The 25,729-nt window shown below is 44.5% G+C and overlaps 2 protein-coding genes across 2 annotated transcripts; one reads left to right on the forward strand and one right to left on the reverse strand.

Moving 5' to 3' along the window:
• Positions 1-826: 826 nt before the first annotated feature.
• On the forward strand, positions 827-22,367 carry sh2b2 (SH2B adaptor protein 2). The gene is given in 10 exon segments (XM_029446815.1): positions 827-1,023; positions 8,822-9,763; positions 13,279-13,380; positions 13,519-13,610; positions 13,921-14,021; positions 14,110-14,271; positions 14,358-14,401; positions 14,403-14,561; positions 18,237-18,411; positions 20,010-22,367. Coding segments are annotated over 9 exon segments (2,082 nt in total). The 5' UTR covers positions 827-1,023; positions 8,822-8,851; the 3' UTR covers positions 20,345-22,367.
• A 1,540-nt stretch (positions 22,368-23,907) lies between these two features.
• Positions 23,908-25,624, reverse strand: dnajc30b (DnaJ (Hsp40) homolog, subfamily C, member 30b). Its single transcript, XM_029446537.1, has one exon. It carries the CDS (start codon positions 25,600-25,602, stop codon positions 24,466-24,468), a length of 1,137 nt encoding a protein of 378 aa, XP_029302397.1. The 5' UTR covers positions 25,603-25,624; the 3' UTR covers positions 23,908-24,465.
• Positions 25,625-25,729: the final 105 nt, after the last annotated feature.

Raw genomic sequence — 25,729 nt, forward strand, 5'->3', positions numbered from 1 at the left:
GTTATTCAAATGAAATGAAACAGAAACTAAAAGACTATTCAGTCTAAAGGAAACCAGGGTAGCAGTACCTAAGATTACTGTGTCTGTTTGTGGTAAATTCATCAAACTTTATTTAAGAATATACAACATAAAGAGTAATAAAAAGGATGTAATTTGGTACTAATCATGTGAAGAATTGCTATTGTTAGATTCTCAATTCAATTCACAGCCGGTCAGCTTAAAATGCAAACATTTCAATTTTGATATATTATAAATGACTAATGAACTAAAATGTTATTTTGCACATTCCTGCACAAAACCATACAGCTCTTTCATTTTGAAACAGGTATATTTTATAGTAGGCCTATTTCTTTTTAATATATATTCTTTATAATCATTTTTCTATTCTATATTTATGTTTCTTTAATGTTGCAGTACTTGCCATTATGTTTATGTTCTCTTACTATGTGTAAAATAAACCTGATTCTGATTGTTTGGTTTAAAATGATAAGTTCTTTAAATTAAATCCATCTCAGAATATTGTCTCTGTTTTGTTCATTTATTACCAAGTGTACCAAAGTGGTAGCTCCTGTAAAATATTCTGTAAGAGCTACTGTACTTTAAATAGTGTCTAAGTAACCTAACTGCAATAAAATCACCAAACCCCATTAAAATGTAATGTAATGGGACTTTTGCCCCCCAGACTATAAAACTCTAACTGCAGCTCTTTGTCCCCCAAAACCTCAACATTTTGTCCGGCAATTTGGGGATTTATTCTGAAAGTATTTTCCGGAAGTAACAAACAATCTGTTTGTTTCTGACTTGTCAGTGGTCTGTGGACAGCAGAGCCAAAGGTACAGCAGCACAGTGCGTCGAGCAGAGAGATGGAGTGGGAGCTGGCCGGCTGTGAGTGCGTATAAACCGAGAACATCAGATGAAGGTCGGGAATAAAAACCATGTTTGATCCTGAATAGAAGAAATCTTCACGGCAAAACCAGGATCCTCTCAGAGACAGCAGCGTCATGAAACCAGTCCTGCATTGAGGTGAGAGCCGCTGCTGCGTTATATTTCTTATTTAGCGCGTCTGGACCATCCTGACGCTTGTGAATAGACATCTTGCAGAACCTTTTCGTGTGCAAGTGTTGTCAAGAGAAAGAGGCGAGCATCGTAATAACAACAACAACACACCTCCAGGTGCTGAGGAGGAGATGGAGGCTGCTGTGTTTTGGTGTTAAACCCGATGCACCCCCATGCACAGTCAGCCTCCGCGATGAATCCTGCGTTAAAGAATCGCCTGTGTGATGGCAGAGAACAAGTGCGACCGGCTTGTTTTTAGCTGTTGAACCTGTGAAGCAGCCTCCGTGAACTGTGGATGACTTGAGGAGGGTCGCGGTGTAAAAGCGGGCTTTTCCGATAATCCATTTAGCCTAATAGCCTTGAGGGGGTAAAGTCTTTTATTGGCAGAACACCCAGGGGCCTGATGTGATCTGATGTATAGGCCTGTCCAAGATGATCCAAAATCAGTGTACCGACTCATGACTCCGCACGCAGGCTCTCATTCATCTCCTGCTTTCTGGACCCGGAGCTGTCAGCCATTCAGCAGGAGGCTGCAGCCGATTCCCATTCATGAAGTCGATTACGCAGCCTGCACAACGATCCACTGTTGGCTTTAAATAGGCTCTCTGGGCCTGCAGTAGGCCTGTTTCAGGCCTGCTATTGACTTTCTCCCGTGTATCTTTTTATAGGCTACATGAGACAGTCAGTTAATATGAAGCCTAATACGCCTTATTATAGCAGAATTACAGGCCTGCTGTTGTAGAAGACTTCACATCACTGGCATGTATGATAACAGCCCTATACTGCGTCTCTGGCACTATGTTAGGATTTTTATAGTGAGCTAATCAAAGAAAATGGCTCATTACTTCCCTTCATTATAGGCCTATAACTAATCCTTGTCCTCTAGAGGTGTTGTGTTGTTGTGATATTTAAGCAGCATCCCTCTCAGATCTAGAGATGCAATAAATCCTTCACCAAAAGTTAAGCTGACACAAGCTCGTACAGTATGACACCCAGGCTAGATATACTCTGCAGGGGGTGGACAGAATAACAAGAACGCCTTTATGTCACTGTGATATTCTGATAATGTGACATTAAAGTGATCTGAACGAAGGTACAGGTTAGTGTTTTCAGTACTTCTCTCATTCTGCAAATACACTGTCTAATATTATAATATTTTAATGTAATTTAAGGGCCCAATGGAAGGCAGAAAGTAAGTCTAAAGCACCTTTCATTATTGATTCATTTTAAACTTTGAAGTCATTTATCAAACTCCAGCCTTTGCTGCTTTACACTGTTTTATATCTAACAATGCAAATATAAAATGTGTTTTGAGATGATGGTTGGACAGAAAAAACTATTTGAAGACGTCACCTTGGGCTCAGAGAACTTGACGTCCATTTTCACTCATTTCTGTACATTTTACAGACTAAACAACAAATGAACAAATTGTAAAAATGATTTATTGATAAATAACAACTTATATTTCAGTTACTTTCAAAATCCATGAATTGAGTCAAGTGAGTGTGCAAACACTAATACACACAAACAACTCATTCACACAACAATATGACCTTGTACGACAATAATTACATACACAAGTTGTACGAAGTTGTACACCATGCACGAAGCCATACTATTTAGAAAATCGCAAAAAGTCATTTAACTAGAGCCATGCATGTCATCCACCCTCAGTGTGATTATCCGATATATTTTTTACATCAGCTCCACTCTGCGTCACCGAATTAAAAACCCAATCTGTTTCAGTAACAGTTGATGCTCACACAGGTTGTGCAGCATTTCTCCTCTGCGAGAGGCCTGTGGTCATCTGTGAAATTAGTTAGACCTGGTGGGTGAGAGACAGGAAATTGAAGTCGGTGGCGGAATGTGCATCTCCCACGCGCTCCGTCCTTTATCACTGGCTGCCATATGGATGCCTGAGCTCACTCAATATTTACATTGTCGCTGCTCGCCAGAGAAACCAAGAGAGAGAGAAAGAGTGTGTGAGCGGCGAGAGCCTGCTGCTAGAGGTAATATCTGCGTGATGAGGCCCTGCTGCCTATATTGTGAAGTGGTGAAAAACCCACAAGCAGACTGGTGAACAGTGTGTTTGTGTACAGTCTCAACAATCTCTATCTTCTCATCATGTCTGGTTTATCATCACTGGCTGCATCCGTCACACACAGCTTTATGCAGCCGGGTGTATCAGTGTCAGGATACCTTTCATAAGGTAGACACTCTCCTCTCCGGTGGTCCTGTGTTGCGCCGGGACTGACACAAACGCTCCAGACAACATTCAGGTCGAGTCAGCGAGGGTTATCAGGGTTTAAGTCAAAGGTCACTGACCGGCTGCTCCTGCTACCATGTCTGATCCTCTTCACTCATCCTCCCTCTCTATCTGCGATTTCTCCCCTCCTGGGATTTTTATCTTGTGTCTACATCTCCTCTGCGATTCCTTCCACTTCCAAAGCTTTACAAAGTTTTCTCTTTGCGATCTGCGGCCTCTTACAGAAATCAATGTAACAGCTTCGTCTCTCTCTCTCTCTCTCTGTCTGTCTGTCTGTCTCTCTCTCTCTCTCTCTCCTCTCTTTATCTCGATCTATCTTGTCTTATCTAGTCTCGTATCTTCCATATATATCTCTCTCTTTATAGGTCTCTTCTCTTCTGCTGACTTCTCTGTTACTACTTCACTCGCTCTCTCTTCTCTCTCTCTCTTTCTCTCTCTCTACCTTCCATCCCTCCCTTACCCTCCCCCTCCCTCCTCCCTCTCTCTCTCTTCTCCCTCTCTCTCTCTTCTGTCTCTCCTCCTCCTCTTCTCTCTCTCTCTCTCTCTCTCTCTCGGCTCTCTTTTTGTCAGTGTGACTTCACTTCTGTCTCAGTGTCTGTTTTACTTTCCGTCCTCCTTCAGCATGTTTCTGCCAATTTCTGCATCTCTATCACTTGAGTCTGTGCTGCAAACTGATTCGCAATAGTGTTTAATTGGATATTTCTTCCTGTCCTGGTTGTTTATGTCATTATAGCGCAGGTTAACTTGACCCGGTACAAATGGGTTGTTTTGACCAAGTGTACGTGTTACGATACACGTACATCTAAATATATAGAGCTAGAGTAGTATTATAACATTCATTAAAATAAACAGTAACACCAACACCGGGTCGTAAAATAATGAAAATGATAAGTTCCCTTAGCCAAAGGCCAAGTTATATATCCTGCGTGTGTGATATAACATATCTTATGCGTACATCTTACATAAGAACACATATTTAATGGATTCACATAGCGTTGAACAAGTTGGGTACGTACAGCGCTGTTCTGTACTGAGTGTGCTGCTAGCTGTGTGCTGTGCTGTGGAGCGGGCTAATCTTAGAAAACATTGCTGGGCCCAAACTCCCCGGGGTCGGAGCACAACATCACCAATCATCCTCATCAGCCAATCACTGAGGGCGTAAAACTAACACTGCTCTCATCAGCATGAGTGTTTGGATATAAGTCTGTTGAACTACATATATACAGTGTTTATCCCTTTAAGTGCACGGAGGTATGTGTACACAGCTTTAAAAACACAAATCCTTGTACATCCGTTATGCTTGGCTGGAGCATCACTTCCCCAGTAGCTCTACATCACTACCCACAACACCAGGGATGTGTAACTGTGGCTCTGCACAGTTCAGTCCTGTGAGGGCTCCTCAAAGAACATGGAAGTGAACATTTCTTGTATGATGTGTTTTGCAGGCTGCAGTTGATAGCTTCTCCCCACACAGTAATGTTTCTTCCGTCTCCTACCCAGTCAGTTTACTGTTACAGACAGAACTCCCAACCATCTGACAGAGATATCAGCCCCACTCCCCTGGGTAAAGAAGCAGCAGGAGGAGGAAGAGGTGGGGGCACGGTAGTGGTAGATATTTACAACAGATAGGGACGAGATACAGGAGCCTGAAGGATGGAGGTGAACATTTTTAGATTCCCCTCAGTCTTGTTTCTTTGTACTTTAGCTCCATCAATGGACATAAAAACGACCGCGGGGAGTCGTGGGGGTGTGAGACTCGACATGGTGCCTCTGCTCCCCTTCGTCCTGCAGTGTGTCTCCCTTTCTTCTCCACCTCCACACACTCACTGATTGTTTTAGCAGCTGGGCTATGGAATAAAAACATGTCCCCCTCCAGTGGGGGAAAAGTACTCAGACCCCTTATTTAAAAGTACCAATACGACAATTGTCAAGTAAAAGTCGAACTTTATATGAATGATAATGTAACTTGTCGATCCAACATATAAACTTAAAGAGTAACTAAACATCAGTCCTCTGCTCTCCTCTCTGGCTGAAAGTCTCCAGCCTCTTCTACCTCTGACCACAACCAGCATCACTGATACGTAGGTGGGGTTGGGTGTGGTCAGAGAAGTGTGTCCCCACACCCAACAGCAGAGATCCCATGTCAGATATCACATGACATTCAAGTCACACATTTGATGGCTTTAGACTTGACTTAACAAATCCAAAAAAGACTTGCAACTCGACTTTAACACCAATGACTCGTGACTTCACTTGGACTTGAGCCTACTTGACACTTTCCTCCAAGCCCAAAGATTTATATCCTGAATCAGATAAAGTAAACACTATTCATATCCAGCAAGTCGGAACTTAATTCCCTGGATCCACTTTGTTTGAAACAATCCCTGAGCATGCACTCAAGTAGCAGGAGTGAACCGTGTACGTTAATGAGCGCCTATTGGTGAAGAACGCATTATGATTTGTCTTGGACACGCAACTCAAAATGTAAGACTTGGTCCCACCTCTGCCCAACAGTGATGTCACAGGGCACATGTGCTCACCTCTACTTCACTGCAGCCAGGTGTTACCCTGTTATAGCAGAGTTATAAGTAAATCATAAGTTCTGTTATATACCCCTCTGGGCTTTGCAGTGTGTAGGGTGCTTCTGCTGAGCCTCAGAAAACCTTAATGCTGTCCACTTCCGCCAGCGACTCGGGGCTTAAGTTTCATGCTGACTCGCAGAATGAGTGAATGTGTATGTGTGTGCGCGGCGTACTGTCAGTCCTTAGAGAGAGGCACATCCTCATCTCTGCGGAAGGACAGGAGTTTTGAGAAACACACCTCACTGTGTGTTGTTGTTTTCTGCTGAATGAGTGGAAAGTTGGCCCAGTGCAGGTTTTAAATAGCTGAATGGATATCGATTTCCTCGCAGCCAGCAGCAACACACACACACACACACACACACACACACACACGCACACGCACACACACACACACACACACACACACACACACACACACACACACACACACACACACACACACACACACACACACACATAGGGAGTGAGATAATTATTACAACACTTCATGGTTAGCAGTTTAGATTACACATTTGGTGTGGCTGGAAGGAATGAATGGATGTTTACATTAAATAATTGATGGATTCATGAATGAAGGTGGAAAATGATTTTCATTATAGACATTATAGAATGTTTCAAAGTTGTAACTTCATTAGTGGTTTATAAACATTTGCTTATGCTTTATAGATCATAAAACATAGTAAGAACAGGTTGCCAGGTTGTGAAAAATCCTTTTAGCTGATGTTCCTTTTTTTATTTGGTAATAAATCAGTTATAAATGTTGGCAGTCCATTTTCCAATAAGCCATAAAGCCTGCTGTTCCAACTGTTAATAAGTGGATTTTGGTTCAGATCCTTTTTAACCCAAAATGTGTTAGTTAGTAAATGATTTATTAACCATTAATTAAGCTATTATTAACAGCTTATACCTTTTATAATTGTAATTGTTTTCTTTCTTTTTGTTTCCTGTCTCTCTGAGCTTGTCATCAGATATTTCTATGACCTCACGACAGGTTTTGAAAGCGCTTCCGGTTGTGATTCAGCCCTGATGGCAGAACATGGGAGAAAACAACAACAACACGGTGCCATTCAAAACAGCTTAATTTGAGACCCCCGACCACCCACTTCTGCACACTAGGAGAAACAGAATTGAGCTAAATGACCACAGTATTAACACTTCCTCTGGGACATAGATGCAGATGAGGGAGACATTTTCTTTACTGTTTTTTCATTATTATTCTAAAATCCCACCCTTTCCTTTCCAGCGTCTCTATCCATCACAGCATTCCTCTGAAATTCTGACACAAGGTGTCCACATCCAAGAGTTTCTCTCACGATGAGCTAAGAGATTTCAAAGAGCTGGGACTCCTGAGTACTTCCCCCTCATCCTTATCTTCTCTCTGATCTGGCATATTGTTTGTTTCAGATCTGTGAGAGAAGGAAAGGTGACGGAATGAAAGAGAGAGATTGGCTTCTAGTTCAACGTGTGTGTAGGACTTAATTCCAGTGGAGAGTTTCTTTTGTAATAATCCTTCATGAAAATACGACCCGAACGGATGCTTTTTGAAAATCACGATAAAGCTGCTTGCAAGAGAAATTCCAGGAAACTCTGCAGTGCAAATGTGTGCATGATTTGGTTTCAGAGTGCAGAGAGCAAACATTTGAGCGCATGTTTGTGAGCGAACTGCCAAGAGAAGCATCAGCAGCTCTGAGAATAAGCTTTCACAGCTTGGGGAGTGTTTGCCATCCCTGTGCGTATGTCACCCAGCCTGCCCACTCAGACAATATCTTTTATCTGCGTGATTTACAGACAACAATAATCAAACCAACATGTGGTTGATTGTGCGACGCCATTCACTGAAGCTGGGCTTGGATGTTGCTACTGATACTATGGTGGTAAGACCAGAGAGAGAAGAATGTTATCAGTGCTGTGATGTGGTTTGGCACTGATCGGGCCGGAGAGGGAGGCAGGGCTGAGGCCTGAGTCACACGAACACACACACACACACACACACACACACACACATGCTGAGGAATGTCAGGATGAGTGGACGAGAGTAACTTTAGTAGGAAACTCAAAACAGCAGCGAGTGAGATAGAAAAGGAAGAGGAGCTGGATGGTCAGTGCGTGTTAAATCCAAGTTGCCGTTAACCTGCTCTGACAGAACTCACGTATAACTCAGATAACCAGAGTGCTTGTCAGAAAAAATCAATTGGTAACTGACGGAGAGCCGAGCTTTCTGGATTTCTTTTCGATCTGTTGTCACATTGAATCTGCTTATAAACTCTGTTCAAACCTTCAATGAAATCTTCAACTGTTAAGGGTTCAGGACTCTAGATGTTGATTGTGCTTTTAGTTGCCACTGATGAAAAGGAGGTCATGGCGTCAGAAATTCTAGGAGAATTTGGGGGTTTTCGAGAACAGGAGCGAGCTTCACGTCTTTACAGGCTGGTTCCGGTGTGTTTTAGACTCAATGTATTTAGGTTTGAACACTTTTAGGCCAGTGAATAATTGTAAGATTCATTATCTGCTCGCAGTGTGCAGAGTTGATGTCCACCAAAAACCATGTGCTTAAAAACAAGCTTGTTTTTATTAGCTCGTGAACAGAATTGAGATACGTGGTTTTACAGGTTACAATTTCTAAAATCCTGCCTCAGTTCTGGTTATCACTATGAGAGATGTTAAGTTGCACATTTTATATGATGGGATGTTTGGGAATATAAAAAATTGGAGAGGATTTGGATGTGAAATGATTTGAGAGACACATGCTGGTTCAACAGTCTACTTCATTCACACAACTTTTATTCTTTGCACCATCACACACATGCAGGCCGTTCCACATGTGTTGTACGTCTGATCCAAAGCCAGCAGTTACACACACGCTGCAGTATTCTTCTTGCAACCACACTAACACTGTGCTCTTCTTCCTCCTCTGCAGCCTCTCCTCGTGGGTTGGCATGGCCCAGCAATGAACGGAGCGTTGGTGCCCGGTAGCCCGGAGCTCTCCTCCTCGTGCCCACTGCCAGACTGGCGAGAGTTCTGTGAGCTCCATGCTCGAGCCTCTGCTGCAGACTTTGCTGACAAGTTCCAGCGCTTCCTATTGGAGAATCCGTGCTACGACTCGCCCGGCGCCGAGGCCAGCTTCTCACAACACTTTGCCCACCACTTTCTGGAGTGCTTCTCTGCCGCATTGACCCAGGCCCGGGAGAGCCAGGCATCCTCGCCGGGGGAGGACGGCACCAACTCAGCACCCAAGTACAGCATTGTTCCTTTCCTGGGAATCCAGGGCTGCCCGCTGTCTTACGGTCACGATCTTTACCAGAGACGCAAGGACGCTGGGGCTTCAAGTGAATCCCTGGACAGCATGGACAGCGGAGGGGGAGGGATAGATGGAGCAGGCAGTGGTACCACCGCCTCTAGAGGCCCCCAGCAGACCCACAAGGTGTCTGCTCTGGGACAGTCCCGCAGCTCAGAGGACGTGTCGGTCAGTCACCCAAAGGCTCGCTTCAAGAAGGGCTTCTCCCTGAGGAACATGAGCCTGTGTGTGGTGGACGGGGTGAAGGAGATGTGGCACAGACGGGCCTCTCCTGAACCCGAAGGTCCTTCTGTAGCCAGGAGGGCCACTGGCGGAGGAGGGGGAGGAGGGGAGGCTGCAGGGGGAGAGAAGTGGTCTCAAAAGCTGCGGCTTCCCAGGGGCTCCCAGGGCCACAAGGCTGAGATGCTGGAGATCCAGAGGGAGGGAGCGTTGAGGTACATGGTGGCTGATGACACAAACTGTATGGGCGCTGCACAGTGGCAAAAGTGCCGCCTGCTGCTGAGGAAGACGAAGAGGGAGGAAGGAGGCGATCGGTTCCTGCTGGAATTCTACGTACCGCCCAAGGTACACAAACATGCGCAGACATGGAGGACAATTAGGCAGAAAACATGGATCTAGTGCTGAAAGTTGGTTAATGGGTGATTTGAGCAACAAGAAATGTGTTAAGATATTTCCACTCACCCCTGCCTGCCAAAAACAAAAACAGATAGGCAAACAAATTATTACCATATGTGTCTATGACATCCACACAGTCACAGTCCATTTAAAAATGGTCCCCAAGATCTTGTTAAACCTTTTACCAGAGCCACTTTTTCGAGGTGCAGTGAGGAAGTCATTTTGTCTAGCCACTGTATACAAGCAGGAGGACACTTTCAACTCTTCTAAAAATAAATCTTAAACATTAATTGAATAAAATGATCAACACATTAATAATTCATGAAAATTAAAATTATTTGCGGCCACACGCACAAACACTCACATGTATGCATGCACACTTCACATTTATCTATATGGGATTTCCAGATCATTGCCCCTGACCTTAAGAAGGCCACGAGGCTGTGCAGCTGAGTGTGTGTAAATCTGCCACTGTCCTTTGATCATGGCTGGTGGGAATGTTGGGATAAGCCTGCGGAGAGGGTGAGAGGGGTAAGGACAGGTGGGAGGAAGCCTTGGGAGGTGGATAGAACCGGAGACTGTGTGAGAGAGAGAGAGAGAGAGAGAGAGAGAGACGAAGCTGTTACATTGATTTCTGTAAGAGGCCGCAGATCGCAAAGAGAAAACTTTGTAAACCAGCTTTGGAAGTGGAAGGAATCGCAGAGGAGATGTAGACACAAGATAAAAATCCCAGGAGGGGAGAAATCGCAGATAGAGAGGGAGGATGAGTGAAGAGGATCAGACATGGTAGCAGGAGCAGCCAGTCAGTGACCTTTGACTTAAACCCTGATAACCCTCGCTGACTCGACCTGAATGTTGTCTGGAGCGTTTGTGTCAGTCCCGGCGCAACACAGGACCACCGGAGAGGAGAGTGTCTGGAAGAGGAAGCTGTTATATCGATTTCTGTAAGAGGCAGCAGATCGCAAAGATTCGCTTTCATGTGCAAAAAGATAAATATTGATTGGCTCCTCGTTTTTGGCAAACTGTCTGCAGTGACAAACTTAGAAATAGGAACCAAAATAGTTTATGTGAGTCACTCAAAAACGTGAAATGAAACGTAATAATTGTGCTTCAGCAGTTTCATCTGTTATGTTCTATTAACGTCCACACATGGAAAAATGATTATCAACTGAGATTAGGACAAACTTCCAAGCAGCGGTTACAGCTGAAGTGACACATTAATTAAACCCACACATCTCGACAGGCCTGCCCCGCAGACACAAGTTCTATGACTGCTGTCTTATTCAGGTCTTACAAATCATAACAGTGCAAAATCAACAGTGTCGGAAAGATAAACTGACTCGTAAAATCTCACTCCTGCCCTGCTGCTCCTGGCCGACTGGCTGTGGCTGCGTTCCTGTCAGGGCCATCAATCTGCCGGCTGCTTTGGTGTGGCAGCACGCTGCAGCACGCTAACTGCCTGCATTATGACACAGCAGCCGCCCCCCGAGACGACCCACTCTCTGTTCACACCACCTAGAGTAACATGCCATAACTAAAGAGTAAAAGTAGCTGGATCACATCACAGGAACTGTTTGTTCTAAAAAAAAAAAATTTAAAGGCAGCTTTAAACCATACTTGCCTAAAAATAAGAAAAATGGCACTTTTACAACATTTCAGAAATAAGTCCTTTTACGCCTCCAAAAAGAATCCAACAAAACCTGCCCTGGCTCTCATTTGGTTTTAGTTGCTGGCTTTTTTTGCAGTAAATTCAGTCAGATTGGGGATTTTCTTTTTTTTTTTCAACTATCAGTATATTTATTTTAGCAATAGATCAAATAATATGTGTAATGTGAGAGGGAATCGCTTGTAGTGACATACTCACAGAGAAGTATCACCGGCTCTGAACTTTATTGTGTCTTTCATCCCTTTGTTTAGTTTCTTAGTCCCCCCCCCCAGCTTTAACGTTTTGGTTTACTCTCACTTTCCTTTTTAGAAAAAGTTCAAATAACTGTACATGACCTGCTCAGTAGACGGACAAAGTCAGCGACTAGCTGGTGAACATGTATGCTATTGTTAATGGAAACCTTTTTCACAGAATTCTGACTGTAATCTCAGAATAGAACAGGTCTTTTAACATAATCCTCTTCTGACCACACCAACTACACACTTATTTCCTGAAAGGCTGCTCGAGCTGTGTGGTGGCGCACATGTGAACTGGTTAAGACTGGTTTGCACCAACATTTCAGCAGACAGTTCCCACCGAGATTGGGCTTGTGATGTTCGCAGTAGAGAGGAACAGGAAATGGTCAAATGGTTTAATAAAGGAAGTGGCTTTTGACATCTGATCCAGAGAAAGGAATTGTGGGCGTGGATGGCAGCCAGCTGCACAGGCAGATCAAGATGAGATCAGTGTTGCTCCAGACAGATCAGCTGATAAACCTCTGCCAGACCATCAGTCAGCCTCCTTCTCGCTCTGCCTCTCCCAACACACACACACACACACACACCAGATTATGATCTGAATCCAACTTGCTGCAGAGGGCAAACTGAGGCCAGGATGTTTTCCGTGTTCGTCCACTTGTAAACTCTTGTGTTTCTTACAGTCGGTCAGCAGGAATATTCACTGAGAAAACGCAACAAGAAATAAGGGACTGCATAAAAACTGAGCCGTGGAGTCATTTTTGCAGATTGTGAAATCTTTTGTAAACTCTTCTCTACTCTTTTAATGTCGGCCTTATTTTTGTTTGAATGAGTTATTTAATCTCAGGAAACAGGGGGTGTAGTTAATTGCTGCTAAAGTTGTGCCAATGATTCAGACCGCATGTTGCCCCTTAATTATCGTTTGAGAGTCGGGAGAAGTTGGGTGTGTTTTACCCTAAAGACAGAGGGTGAAGTGAAACTATTTTAAATCTGTACCGCTAATTAAAAGCTTTGTAGTAAAATATAAGTTTTCTACTTTTACAAGTGTAGCAGTCGACTCCTACAGGATGTAATGAAGGATTTAATTGAACTTTGGTCCATTCCTAATTACTCATTCTGGTTTTTGGGGATGTTACACTGGTGGAAAATGACAGTACCACCCAGGGAGTGATGCATCTTTAGTTTTATTTAGTTTTGTATAACACTTGTTTCTCAGTCCACTGAGCACAACGCTTGTTTATTATAACTTCCTCTAAAGCAGTAGCTCTCGTTATGTTTTTTCTGATAACATTTACAGACTAAATAAGGAACAATCAAAAATACAGTTGGGCCAAAAACACCTCCTTAGTTATTATTTATTAATAGGGTTTATTAATCAGGGTGTGGTTTGATGTATAACATGTAGATTTAAATATACTGTGGCAGCAGAAGTGAAGTTTTTTTGCAACCTCGTAGATCTTCCCTCAGGTCATATACCACATGTCACTAGAACATTTGTTTTTTTTTACAATTTAGTTAAATGTTAACTTTTTATCCTGTGTTTGTTTGCATGTTAACTTCAGTCCTCAAAGCCCAAAGTGAGCATCCCCCTGTCGGCCATCGTGGAGGTGAGGACCACCATGCCGCTGGAGATGCCTGACAAAGACAACACTTTTGTTCTTAAGGTAAGTTAAGGTTGTTGGAAAATGAGCTAGCCCCGTGGTGATTGCTGAGTTATCGTTGGATTTGCCCTGTTCTGTACCCCGACGTGGTGCTTTGAACAGAGCTCAGTGTGTGATCGCAGTGTTTGGTTGCTTCCACAGGTGGAAAACGGGGGAGAGTACATTCTGGAAACCATCGACTCGCTGCAGAAAAACTCCTGGGTTGCTGACATCCAGGACTGCATAGACCCCGGGTAAACCACCAGATAAATATTTGCTGTTGGCTCAAAATGGAGAGAAGACAGGAATGAAGGGAAGGGGAAACAAACACAGTCATTAATCATCAAATTAGTGGACTTTTTGACTGGTTCCTTTAGCACAAACATGGGCGAGCTTGCACCACTGACATTCCTCCTCAGTTTCCTGGGTCGGTGCAGCTCAGGACGTAAACAGAACGTTTATTTGTGTTTGAAGGATGTGGAGGTGTGTTAGAGTCGTGTGTTAGGACACGTGTGCATGTGTTTACGCTCTTGCGGTTCCCCTGACCTGCCTGCTTGTGTACAGTGACAGCGGCGATGACATCGAGCTGGCGTCATGTCCTCATGGTCAGGCCTCCAAAGACTGCTCCATGGTGTCCTCATGCAGCTGTGAGCTGCTGTCTGAGGGTGAGCAAAGACTCTTTTTGCAGCACCTGTTACATAAGATTAAAATCTTTTAATCCACGTTTTAAAAATATATAACAAATGTGTTTAGGTGTGTATCGTGCTCCGGAGAGGTCGTGTCCTACAGCATCAGAGCATTACAGCGCTCCCTCAGTCCGTTGCAGGGAACCCCCCTTCACCCAGCACCCATCCCACATGCCTTTAGAGCGCTTCCTCCAGTCCGCAGAGGCCCAGGGCTCCAACTCTTCTGCAGGTAACAGCACATACACTCAATATCAAAGCATAAGAATATTTAAAAACACACAAAAAAAGACAAGACATTGATTTGTTTTGACTCAGGTGGCAGTGAAGGAGCAAAAGAGTCAGATGGCGATGCCAGTCTAGGCAGGTTACCCATGGTTCCATGGTACTCTGTCCCGCGTGCGTGCGGCTCAGTTGGTGCTGGCAGGCGGAGCCAGGAGCCACGGGCTCTTCGTGATTCGTCAGAGCGAGACGAGGCCGGGCGAGTACGTCCTCACCTTCAACTTTCAGGGCAAAGCCAAGGTGAGACGATTAGAGCGCGGGAAAGATAGCATTAGGTTATATGAGTCATATTCATTAAGATATGTGTTGTATATGGGTAGATTAGGGGTGCAACTATTATTTTAAATATTTTGTTTATATTATATTTTCAATTTAGTTTATAAAATTTGAAAAAGTATGAAAAAATGTTTCTGTCTTCATTTTGATTATTGTGTTCGACCAACATTTAAAATATCATTTAAAATATATCCATCCATCCATCGTCTACCGCTTATCCGGGATCGGGTCGCGGGGGCAGCAGCTCCAGTAAGGAACCCCAATCTTCCCTTCTCCGGGCCACATCCTCCAGCTCCGACTGGGGGATCCTGAGGCGTTCCCAGGCCAGTGAGGAGATATAATCTCTCCACCGAGTCCTGGTCTTCCCCGGGGTCTCCTCCCAGCTGGACGTGCCTGGAACACCTCCCTAGGGAGGCGCCCAGGTGGCATCCTTACTAGATGCCCGAACCACCTCAACTGGCTCCTTTCAACGTAAAGGAGCAGCGGCTCTACTCCGAGTCTCTCACGGATGGCTGAGCTTCTCACCCTATCTCTAAGGGAGACGCCAGCCACCCGTCTGAGAAAACCCATTTCGGCCCCTTGTACCAGTGATCTCGTTCTTTCGGTCATGACCCAGCCTTCATGACCATAGGTGAGGGTAGGAACGAAGAGCGACCGGTATATTGAAAGCTTTGCCTTCTGGCTCAGCTCTCTTTTCGTCACAACGGTGCGGTAAAGGGACTGTAATACCGCCCCCGCTGCTCCGATTCTCCGGCCAATCTCTCACTCCATTGTCCCCTCACTCGCGAACAAGACCCCGAGGTACTTGAACTCCTTCACTTGGGGTAATGGCTCATTCCCTACCCGGAGTAGGCAATCCACCGGTTTCCTGCTGAGAGCCATGGCCTCAGATTTAGAGGTGCTGATCCTCATCCCAACCACTGCACACTCGGCTGCGAACCGATCCAGTGACTGTTGAAGGTCACAGACCGATGATGCCATAAGGACCACATCATCTGCAAAGAGCAGCGATGAGATCCTCAGGTCACCGAACTGCAACCCCTCTCCTCCACAACTACGCCTCGATATCCTATCCATGAAAATCACAAACAGGATTGGTGATAAAGTGCAGTAAGAGTCCGACACAACTCTCGCTTTGGGCGTACAGGGATTGGATGGCCCTCAAAAGTGACCCCCTCACCCCATACTCCCCCAGCACCTCCCACAGTATCACCCGGGGGACCCGGTCATATGCCTTCTCCAGATCCACAAAACACATGTAGACCGGATGGGCGTACTCCCAGGCCCCCTCCAGGATCATTGCAAGTGTAAAGAGTTGGTCTGTTGTTCCACGACCAGGACGGAATCCGCATTGTTCCTCTTCAATCAGAGGTTCGACTACCGGCCGAACCCTCCTTTCCAGTACCTTGGAGTAGACATTAACAGGGAGGCTGAGAAGTGTGATACCCCTGTAATTGGCACACACTCTCTGGTCCCCCTTTTTAAATAGGGGAACCACCACCCCGGTCTGCCAACCCCTAGGCACTGTCCCAGACTTCCACGCAATGTTGACGAGATGTGTCAACCAAGACAGCCCCTCAACACCCAAAGCCTTCAGCATTTCTGGACGGATCTCATCAACCCCTGCGGCTTTGCCACTGTGGAGTTGTTTGACTACCTCAGTGACTTCCATCAGGGAAATTGACGATGATCCCCCATCAGCTTCCAGCTCTACCTCTACCATAGAGGGCGTGTTAGTCGGATTCAGGAGTTCCTCAAAGTGCTCCTTCCACCGGCTGATAACTTTCTCTGTTGAAGTCAGCAGGGTCCCACCCTTGCTGTACATAGCTTGGATGGTTCCTCGCTTCCCCCTCCTGAGGTGCCGGATGGTTTTTCAGAAGCACCTTGGTGCCGACCGAAAGTCCTTCTCTATAGCTTCTCCGAACTTCTCCCACACCCGCCGCATTGCCTCTGACACGGCAGAAGCTGCCGCCCTTCTAGTCCTTCGATACCCTGCAACTGTTTCCGGAGTCCTCCCGGATAACATAACCCGGAAGGACTCCTTCTTCAGTCGGACGGCTTCCCTGACCACCGGGGTCCACCACGGTGTTCGAGGGTTACCGCCCCTTGAGGCACCTAAGACCTTGAGACCACAGCTCATCACCGCAGCTTCAGCAATAGAGGTTTTGAACATCGCCCTACTCAGGTTCAATGCCCCCAACCTCCACAGGGATGTCTGAAAAGCTCCGCCGGATGTGTGAGTTAAAGATCCCCAGGACAGGGGCTTCCTCCAGACGTTCCCAGTTCACCCGCACTACCCATTTGGGTTTACCAGGTCTGTCCAGAGTCTTCCCCCACCCCTTGATCCAACTCACCACCAGATGGTGATCAGTCGACAGCTCTGCCCCTCTCTTCACCCGAGTGTCCAAAACATGCGGCCCCCGATCAGATGATACGATTACAAAATCAATCATTGACCTTTGGCCTAGGGTGCTTTGGTACCACGTGCACTTATGAGCATCCTTATGTTCGAACATGGTGTTTGTTATGGCCATTCCATGACTAGCACAGAAGTCCAATAACAAACGACCGTTCGGGTTTAGATCAGGGAGGGCCCTTCCTCCCAATCACACCTCTCCAGGTGTCTCCATCGTTTCCCACGTGTGCGTTGAAGTTTCCCAGCAAGACTACGGAGTCCCCTACTGGAGACCCTGCAGGGCTCCATTCAGGGTCTCCAAGAAGGCCGAATACTCAGAACTGCGGTTTGGGGCATAGGCACAAACAACAGTCAGAGTTTTCCCCCCCATAACCCGAAGGCGTAGGGAGGCGACCCTCTCGTCCACCGGGGTAAACTCCAACGTAGCGGCGCTCAGCCGGGGGCTATATATATTATATATATATATATAATATATATATATATAGTATATATATATATATATATATATATTATATATATATATATATATATATATATATATATATATATATATTGAGTTTAAAGTTATATGAATTGAACAAAGAGGAAAACTCTGACATTTTATGTTGTTTTTTAGTTTTTCTTGATAAAAAACTATTAATCAGTTATCACAATTGGAATTGATGAATTTTGTGTTCATTAAATAATGAATTACCTTATTTATTACACTACAATACAGTAATCTCTCTTCCCAGCTGCAGTTAAGTTCACTCAAGCTTGTTCTTGGGACATTTTGGGTCGCAGCCACTGCAGCTCACTGCAGCTCACTGCAGCTCACTGCAGCTCACAGCAGACCGAGTTGTTCAGGCCCTGAAAAAGATGCAGTAATGTCAACGTTTTGTGTTCTCTTATGTAATATTATCCCTGCACATTACATCCTGCCAGCCAGCAGTGCTGAGGAAGTGTCAGCTGCCGCCTCTTCCTCTGGTGTCAGCCTTGGCATTCTGTTGCTCTGCTCCCACAGCGAGATGCCTCTCAGATAATGCCCTGACCTCTGTCTTAGTGTGTCTGTTTCACACAGCACTTCTCTGTCTTTCTGATTTCTGTCTTTTTCTTTCCATACCCTGACATAACCTTTTACTATATATCTCTCTCTTCCTTCCTTTGAACCACACAAACTTTTCTCTCCCTTGTTAATGTCCTGTCTCCCCCCCTCCCCTCTTCCCCTTCCTTTTTCTTCCCAGCATTTGCGTTTGTCGGTGAATGAGAACGGGCAGTGCCACGTCCACCACTTGTGGTTCCACACCGTGTCGGACATGTTGAGACACTTCCACGCCCACCCCATCCCCCTCGAATCTGGAGGCTCTGCTGACATCACATTACGCTCTTATGTACAAGTGCAGCGTAGCTCCACCTCAGGTACACAAAACATGAATGAAAACTGCTCCCACACCATCTAACACAAGCTGAAAACACGACTGTAGCTTTAACTGGAGAGCTTGTAGATGCTGATCTCTCTAATTATTTTAATTTAGCAGTTGATGTTAAGACACTGAAAGTGTTCTTTTTAACATGCAAAGACATAATATTTCTATTAAAAGTTTCTTATATCCTGATTAGATTCTTAAATAGCGCTTTATTAATAGCAGGTGTGCTGGAAAGGTCAAAGCATTCAGACTTTAGTAAGTTCGGGGCCTGCACACACAATATAGGTGTCTGCAAATATTCTGGCTCATTAGAATATGCAGGAAGTTACATGAGGTGTCTGCTGCAGCTGGTTTCAGGGGCCTATGTATTGTATTTTGTATTGTATTTCTTTTTGTAATGCATTCTGGCTCACTGTCACTGCTTTTCCTACTATTACAAGTCAAATTGTTTGTTGTAATAAAATTAACCAATAAAAAGTTCTTATAAAAGTTAGAAAATCACAAGAATTTTGTCCATTTGCTTAGAGACATATTCCTTATTTAAATGTTGTGTTTTTATATTTCCAATGAGTTCCAAAGTGGTCGACCGCTACTCATTACATTGTTTAAGATTTAAATGACTTTGTAACATTTGAAAGAAGCATTAACACATCCCTCTTCTTACAGATTGTTGAAGTTGAATTCATAAGAAATAAAACTTTACTCATTTCAATACACTCAAGGGTTTTGGTGCTAAAGCCTTTCTTGCTTGTGGTGGCTAATGTTAGCTAATGTTTGGAAACTTATACTGATTTATACTAATCTTGCAACCGCCTTAGTTATTTAAAGCCAGTCATAAATATAAAAGTGTCTCATCTTGACAATCGCTCCTTAAGACCTAAGGATAGGAGAGTGGGATTAGAAACATCCAGTAAGTTAGATGTGTTGATGGATAGCAGAGGTTTGTCCTTACAGATGGACGAAGCTAAAACTCACTGACCCTGCTCCCCTCCTCCTCCCCCTTCTCCTCCTCCATACTAACACTGTTCCTGCCCTGCATTCTCCTGGCATGGGATGAATGCCCTCCTGTACAGGAGAGTGAGTGGACGATTATACCGCAGCAGTTTTGCATGCAGGCCGTGGCTCCGGCCCCAACACACCCTGCTGGTCACAAGGAGGCCCTCTGTTTCCGCCAACGCTGGACCTACACACTCCCATATATTAACATAGAGTGAGCGTTTGATTCAGAGTAAAAGACTTCACTGATACACTGGTCAGGCGTGTCTTTGGCACCAGTGTTGTCGGTGTTATTGCCCACCAAGAGAAAGCATAATACAGGAGGCCCACACTGCCTGTGTTTACATGCTCTATGAAGGAGCCTTTAGCTAGCAGCTCCTCAGTGTAAACCATCAATTATCAGCAGCACAGATTCATCTCTATTACTCATTTGTTTTTGTCTATGATCCATCCTTGCTTTTTTCACGTAAAAAAACAAACACATTCTAATATTGTGTTACTGTACATCTCTACGTGCCTCTGCACATTGCCCCCCGGGGACAAATAAAGTGTTTTGAGTTGAATTGAATGATTTTTTCCCACAATCTGCCACAGATGTGACTGTGCCTCCAGTCCTCACCCCGCCCAGGGATGCAGGCTGCCGGACAGATTCATCCCAACCTGCTCTCCACCCTCCTGGGATCGCAGCGCCTGCAGGGCCACCTCCTGATCCCCCGCTCTCCTCGAGCACCTCCTCCTCACCCACTGCCCTTCCCTCCCTCTCCCGCAGTGACCCAGGTACCGGAGGAGGAGTAGGAGCAGGGTTACACAGCCGGAGCAACAGCTCTGAGCGCCTGCTGGAGGCCTCTAGTGGTTCATCCGAGGACTACCACGACGCTGATGGGACTCGCAGGGCCCGGGCGGTGGAGAACCAGTACTCTTTCTACTAAACGGCCCAGGGCAGGGTTCAGTATTGTATTGGAGGTGACATGGGACGCTCTGCTGATTATGAAAACGGTCCAAATCACTGGATCGCCCATTGTTTTGTTTGTTTGTTTTTTGTTTCAAGGCAATTTCCTGTTTCTCTGATTTGAGAAGGGAGGTGAGATCATGGCGTGCAGAGTTAGGGTTAGTCTCCATGCTGATAAATTCATGATTCGTTTCAAACTCAGTTATCAAAAATGTCAGAGAGCAGAGTATTAGAAGGGGGGGGGGGGGGGGTGAATGTAGGCGGAGAAAGCAAGAAGAAGTTATCCATATGGCTTTGATTCATCTCTTCTGACCACTTCCTGTTCACCCTTACCTACAGTTCCCTTGGAGCAGAGCTTGTGTCACCACCCTACTGAAGGATTGAGAGTTTGAAATGACCCTGAAGAAACACCCCCTCCCCTCAGAGCTCCCGGGAGCATCCCATTAATGTTTGTAAAGCTGCTTTGAGTCTGTCCCGGATATCCTCACGGTCCCCGCAGGGTTTCCCTACAAAGTCCAGCTCTGGGTCTCTGCTCTACTCTAACGTCAGTACAGCAATCATGGGTGTGTTAGTGTTAGCTCGGAGATTGTTTTTCTTCAAATGTGTACAGCCTAAAGGGTCTCAGTGCCTAAAAATGACCTTGAACTTGAACAGACTGTTGCCCATAGCGACAAGGAGACCTGTGTCGACATTTCGTATAATGACAAAAAGTCCAACCCGGGTGATTACTTTACCGTCTCTGCTTGAATCACACTGAACATGCATATCTCTGCGCACACACACACACACACACACACACACACACGTTATGTTATAAATCAGTTTAGAAATGTTGGAAGATGAACAGCACATGTTCAGTCTGTATGTGTGCGGCCCGGTGGCTCCTATTTGCTGCCATACCGGGTTATCTCTCTGAGTGTGTGGTGGTGTATTAGAGTCAAAATATTTTTCAATGATCGGTGTGCTACAGTAGTGTTTCTAAAACATGGTTTTCGAGGTCCCTCCGTCTGGTGCTGGTTCTGTATTCAAGCTTATCATATCAATAACGTGTAGATTAGATATGCTGTTAATATAGGAGTTCACTTTGAAGTAATGCCATGAAGATATTATTATACCAAATCCAGCATTTATCGGAGGGACTGGGGACTTGCTTTTTTAGAAAGGTGGCAGTATTGCGTACTGTTTGTGCGGCCTGGTGTGGACAGGCAGTTAGGTAAAAGGTACTATGGCTTTGCTTGAATGTGACATTGTTGCTTTACTTTATGCTTAGAGAGTACTGAGCTTTTTAAATTAATAATTCAATTTTCACACCTCAAAATGCTCAAACAATATACATCACAGCCCTCATTCATTACAACACAAAATATCAGTCAAAATATTTTCTTAAAGGAAAGTTGCCAAGAGTTAAATAAGAACATTGAAACCACTCATGTCTAGTAGAGGTATCCATCCTCTAATCCATCTCATAAGGGTACATCCTGAAAAGTCTATAAAGCATTTTAGACACACCTGACAACGTGCACAGTAATAAGCCACCTTTCAGCTACTGTATTTCAAACATATGCAACACTTGTGTTTAATTAGAATAAACATATCAAGAGTAAACGTCTGTCTCTTCAAGCACGGCCATTTAGCTTCAAAGGTGAGATTGCAATTTCAGCCGAGGAGCGGACGGAGCAGTTTATGTGCCAATTTGAATCCTATTTTTGAAACATATTTATTCCTCAGCTGTTGTAAATTACATTTTTCCTATCGAGTCTTATTTATGTACAATTGATTGATTCTTCTTGATGAAACATCCTCAGTGGAGCCTGTCTGTTGCAAGAGCCCATCTCACATATCACAGATTGCTCATGCCTCCCTTTTATTTTCTTAACACTTCTTAAGGCTAAAGTTTCTGTTGTCTGACTGAGTTTTGAAGAGTCTGTGCAATTTTGTACAAAGTGATGTACTTGACATACTACTTTATATTTCTGTGAATAAAATGTGAACAAACCATTGCACATTTTTCTGCAGTAATTCACTCATACATAAATAATGTCAGTCTGGGGGGGGGGGAGGGGGGTCAGCCTGAAATGTCAAAGGCTCAGAAAAGTCGATCAGTTTAGGTTAGGGTTAAAAATAATCTGATTTAGTAGGCTATTTAAATTGACGAGTCATCGCTCTGTCTTAACAGAAACGTGACTTCATGTGGTTTTATTGTGTTTCAGTTTATATTATTAGATAAAACAGAGTCAGCCTACGTTCCATAATTAGGCCCTTATACGAACACACTTTGAATTTATGACAGCTAGTGCACCAATTTCAAAGATCATAGTTTTTTACTTGTTTTGACCACTTTACTCAGTTTAAAGAGTGATAACTTAACGGAATACTTCCCCTACAAAATCTCCATTTATACATCAATTACTCACCCCGTGTTAACTTGAATTCTTGAAGATAACTTTTAGTTGTCTCGCATGCCTCCACGTAGGACGAAGAATTAAAAAAAACAGGGAAAAGTCTTGAATTGAAGAAAATTGGGGCCACATTTTACCAACAGCAAGACTACATCAAAACAACCAGTCACAAACGCTCACGGTGTAATCCAATCTCATTTATCCAGTCCTATGTCCCAAATCCTTAATATTTAATACACTTCTGCATAAACAGCATCACGCTTGTGCAGGCACACAAGGTGAGGGGGAGTCAGGAAGTGAATAAAATAGCAAGGTTTTAGTGAAAATGCACGTTTGTTTGGAAGAAGTGAGCATAGGACTGGATACATGAGACTTACATTTTACTGCACAAGTTGTGTGAGAGTTTGTAAACAGATGTTTTTAAATAGTTTTGCTCTTGTTAAACACGGCGACCCATTTACTTCAATTCAAGACTTCTCACACCGTGGTGGCATGTGAGAAAAAACAAGTTTCCTTCAGGAATTCACGGTAACACGGAGAGTAATTGAGAAGTAGTCACTTTGTTGTTAAAGTACTCCTTTAATCCTAAACATTTACCAGGTTTGATGCTTCTAATATGTGGCATCTTCAGGTAAATAAACAGACGTACTGTCAACAACAGCAGCAGCTCTTCCATAACATGCATCACTATCATCCCACACAGAGTTTAACTCACTGAGCCCCTCAGGCCTCCAGCTGTAACGCAGACATGATCTAAGTACTCAGATGCCCTCTAGAGGTCAGATCTTAAATCATTGCACAAAAGAAGAAAACAAGCAAAAGAAATGATTGCAACTACATATTTACTTCTTCCCTGATAAATAAAACTAGAATAAAACAAGGAAATATATATCAAATGGTTTTATAATAGTTGCTTAAGTTTCCCTTCAAAAAATAAACAATTTAACAAAATGTGGCAGACATATACTCAAACACCAGGAAGGTGTAAAAATGTGTATTAATTTCCTAATAATCTTAAAATTGCACATTTCAAAGTAATCTCCTAATAATTATATATATATATATATATATATATATATATATATATATATATATATATATATATATATATATATATATATATACACACACACACACACACACACACACACACACACACACACACACACACACACACCCTGCGTCTCGGGATAAGGAGAATTAACATTGTACAATATAGTAACGATAATTTTATAATAAATCAAATGTGAGAACGCCGTTAAGTGTGTATATGATATTACCCAAACACTGGGGGCTTTTGAGATTCTTGAATTAGCTTCATGCTTGAATAGTAGAAATAGATTTCCAGTTTCTTGACATTTGTTTTATAATCACGCAGCACCCCTTTGTATGTGTATGCGTGTGTAATGTTTGTTTATTCTGCTTCTTTGAACAATTAAGAGAATTAACATTTTCAGTTGCTGTCTTGATACAATCAGCTTGTGACACATGAATAACAAACCGATCTCTAACAAATGAGACACAGTGATTTGGCTTTTGTTTACTCCTGAAACACGGTAAAGATAATCATCTCCAACTGTCAGAACATGTGCAACACTTGCAAAACAGTCTGAGGTAGGACTCCCTCCCCTCGATCTCCACCCCCCCTGAGAGTCGTAATATGAAACCCCACACAGGGGCACGCCAAGTTGATGCTTCGATTTCAGGGCTGGTTGAGATGGACTAAAATAACCGCTGCCATGGCCAGCAGCATCGCCACAGTCATATCATAAAATCTCTTCTCCTTCCACTTGCTAAGATTCTCCTTCTCCTGCTCCTGCATGAGCTGCTTCCTGGCTCTCATGTCCTTCTCCCTCTGGAGCTGCTCGCCGTAGTGAGCCTGATAAAAGGCGTCAAAATCAAACATGGCCTTCTTCCCAGCTTGGGAGAACCGCCTGGTTCTGTATTGATGCTGATGTGGGGAGCCTGAGGATCTGCTCGAGGTCTCGTTGGAGGACGGTCTCCCCGTACTTTGAAAGTCGGACCTGCTAAAAATACCACGGTCGTACTTCCTCCTCAGACTGATGTTGCCCAGCACCGAGTAGGCCTCGCTGATATCAGAGAAGCGCTGTGTGGCCTCCTCCTGACCCGGGTTCTTGTCAGGGTGGTAGATGAAGGATTGCTTGTAGTAGGCTGTCTTGATCTGGGACTGTGTGGCCGTGGGGGACACTCTGAGGATGTCGTAATAGGACGTTCTGCTTCCATTAGGCGGGGGAGCATCTTTTGAGCTGCGGTCACTCCTCCAGCTGTAGCTTCTTCTAGATGATGTCAGGGTGTCAGGATGAAGTTTTAGATGCCTCAGCCTCTCCGACCACTGCTCTGCCAGAATGAAGATGACAGTGCCGTAAGCTCGCAGCTGCTGAGGGGACCTGCAGGTGTCAGGGTGGATGGAAACAGTTCCTCTGGTCCAGGATGCCATCCTGCCGTACAGCAGCTTCTCCTGGAGGAGAGGCTGCAGCCTTGCTGAGAGGTACAGGGCTGTTGTGTGAGCATGCAGGCTCTCTTTGATAAAACGGGAGGAATTAAGTTTCAAAGATCTTACACAAGTCCCACTTTCCTGTTGACTTTCACTTGTCCTAAGTTTCTCTGATTTGCGTTGTGTCGCCCTGCTTCTTGACGCTGGCTGAATTTCACGATGTTGGTCGCAGCTGGACTCCTCTTTTAACCGGTTGTCACTGAGGGTGGAGTTAATCAGCAAAGATTGGGGACCTCCTCCAGGGCACACCCCTCGACTCTGGCTGTTTCTGAGAGCGGACAGCCGGTAAGCTCCGCTCCCCAGCCGCTGACCGACCTCTGCCATTTTAGCGAGAACTGAGCGGTGAGCCGGCGGCCGGAAAATAGATGCAGCATCCGGTTCGTCACACAAGGAGGAACCAATAAGAATCAATGTTTACAGGAAGTACTTCTCGTAAACGACCAATCATTTC

Source organism: Cottoperca gobio, chromosome 13 (assembly GCF_900634415.1).
Source record: "Cottoperca gobio chromosome 13, fCotGob3.1, whole genome shotgun sequence".
NCBI classification, from domain to species: domain Eukaryota; kingdom Metazoa; phylum Chordata; class Actinopteri; order Perciformes; family Bovichtidae; genus Cottoperca; species Cottoperca gobio.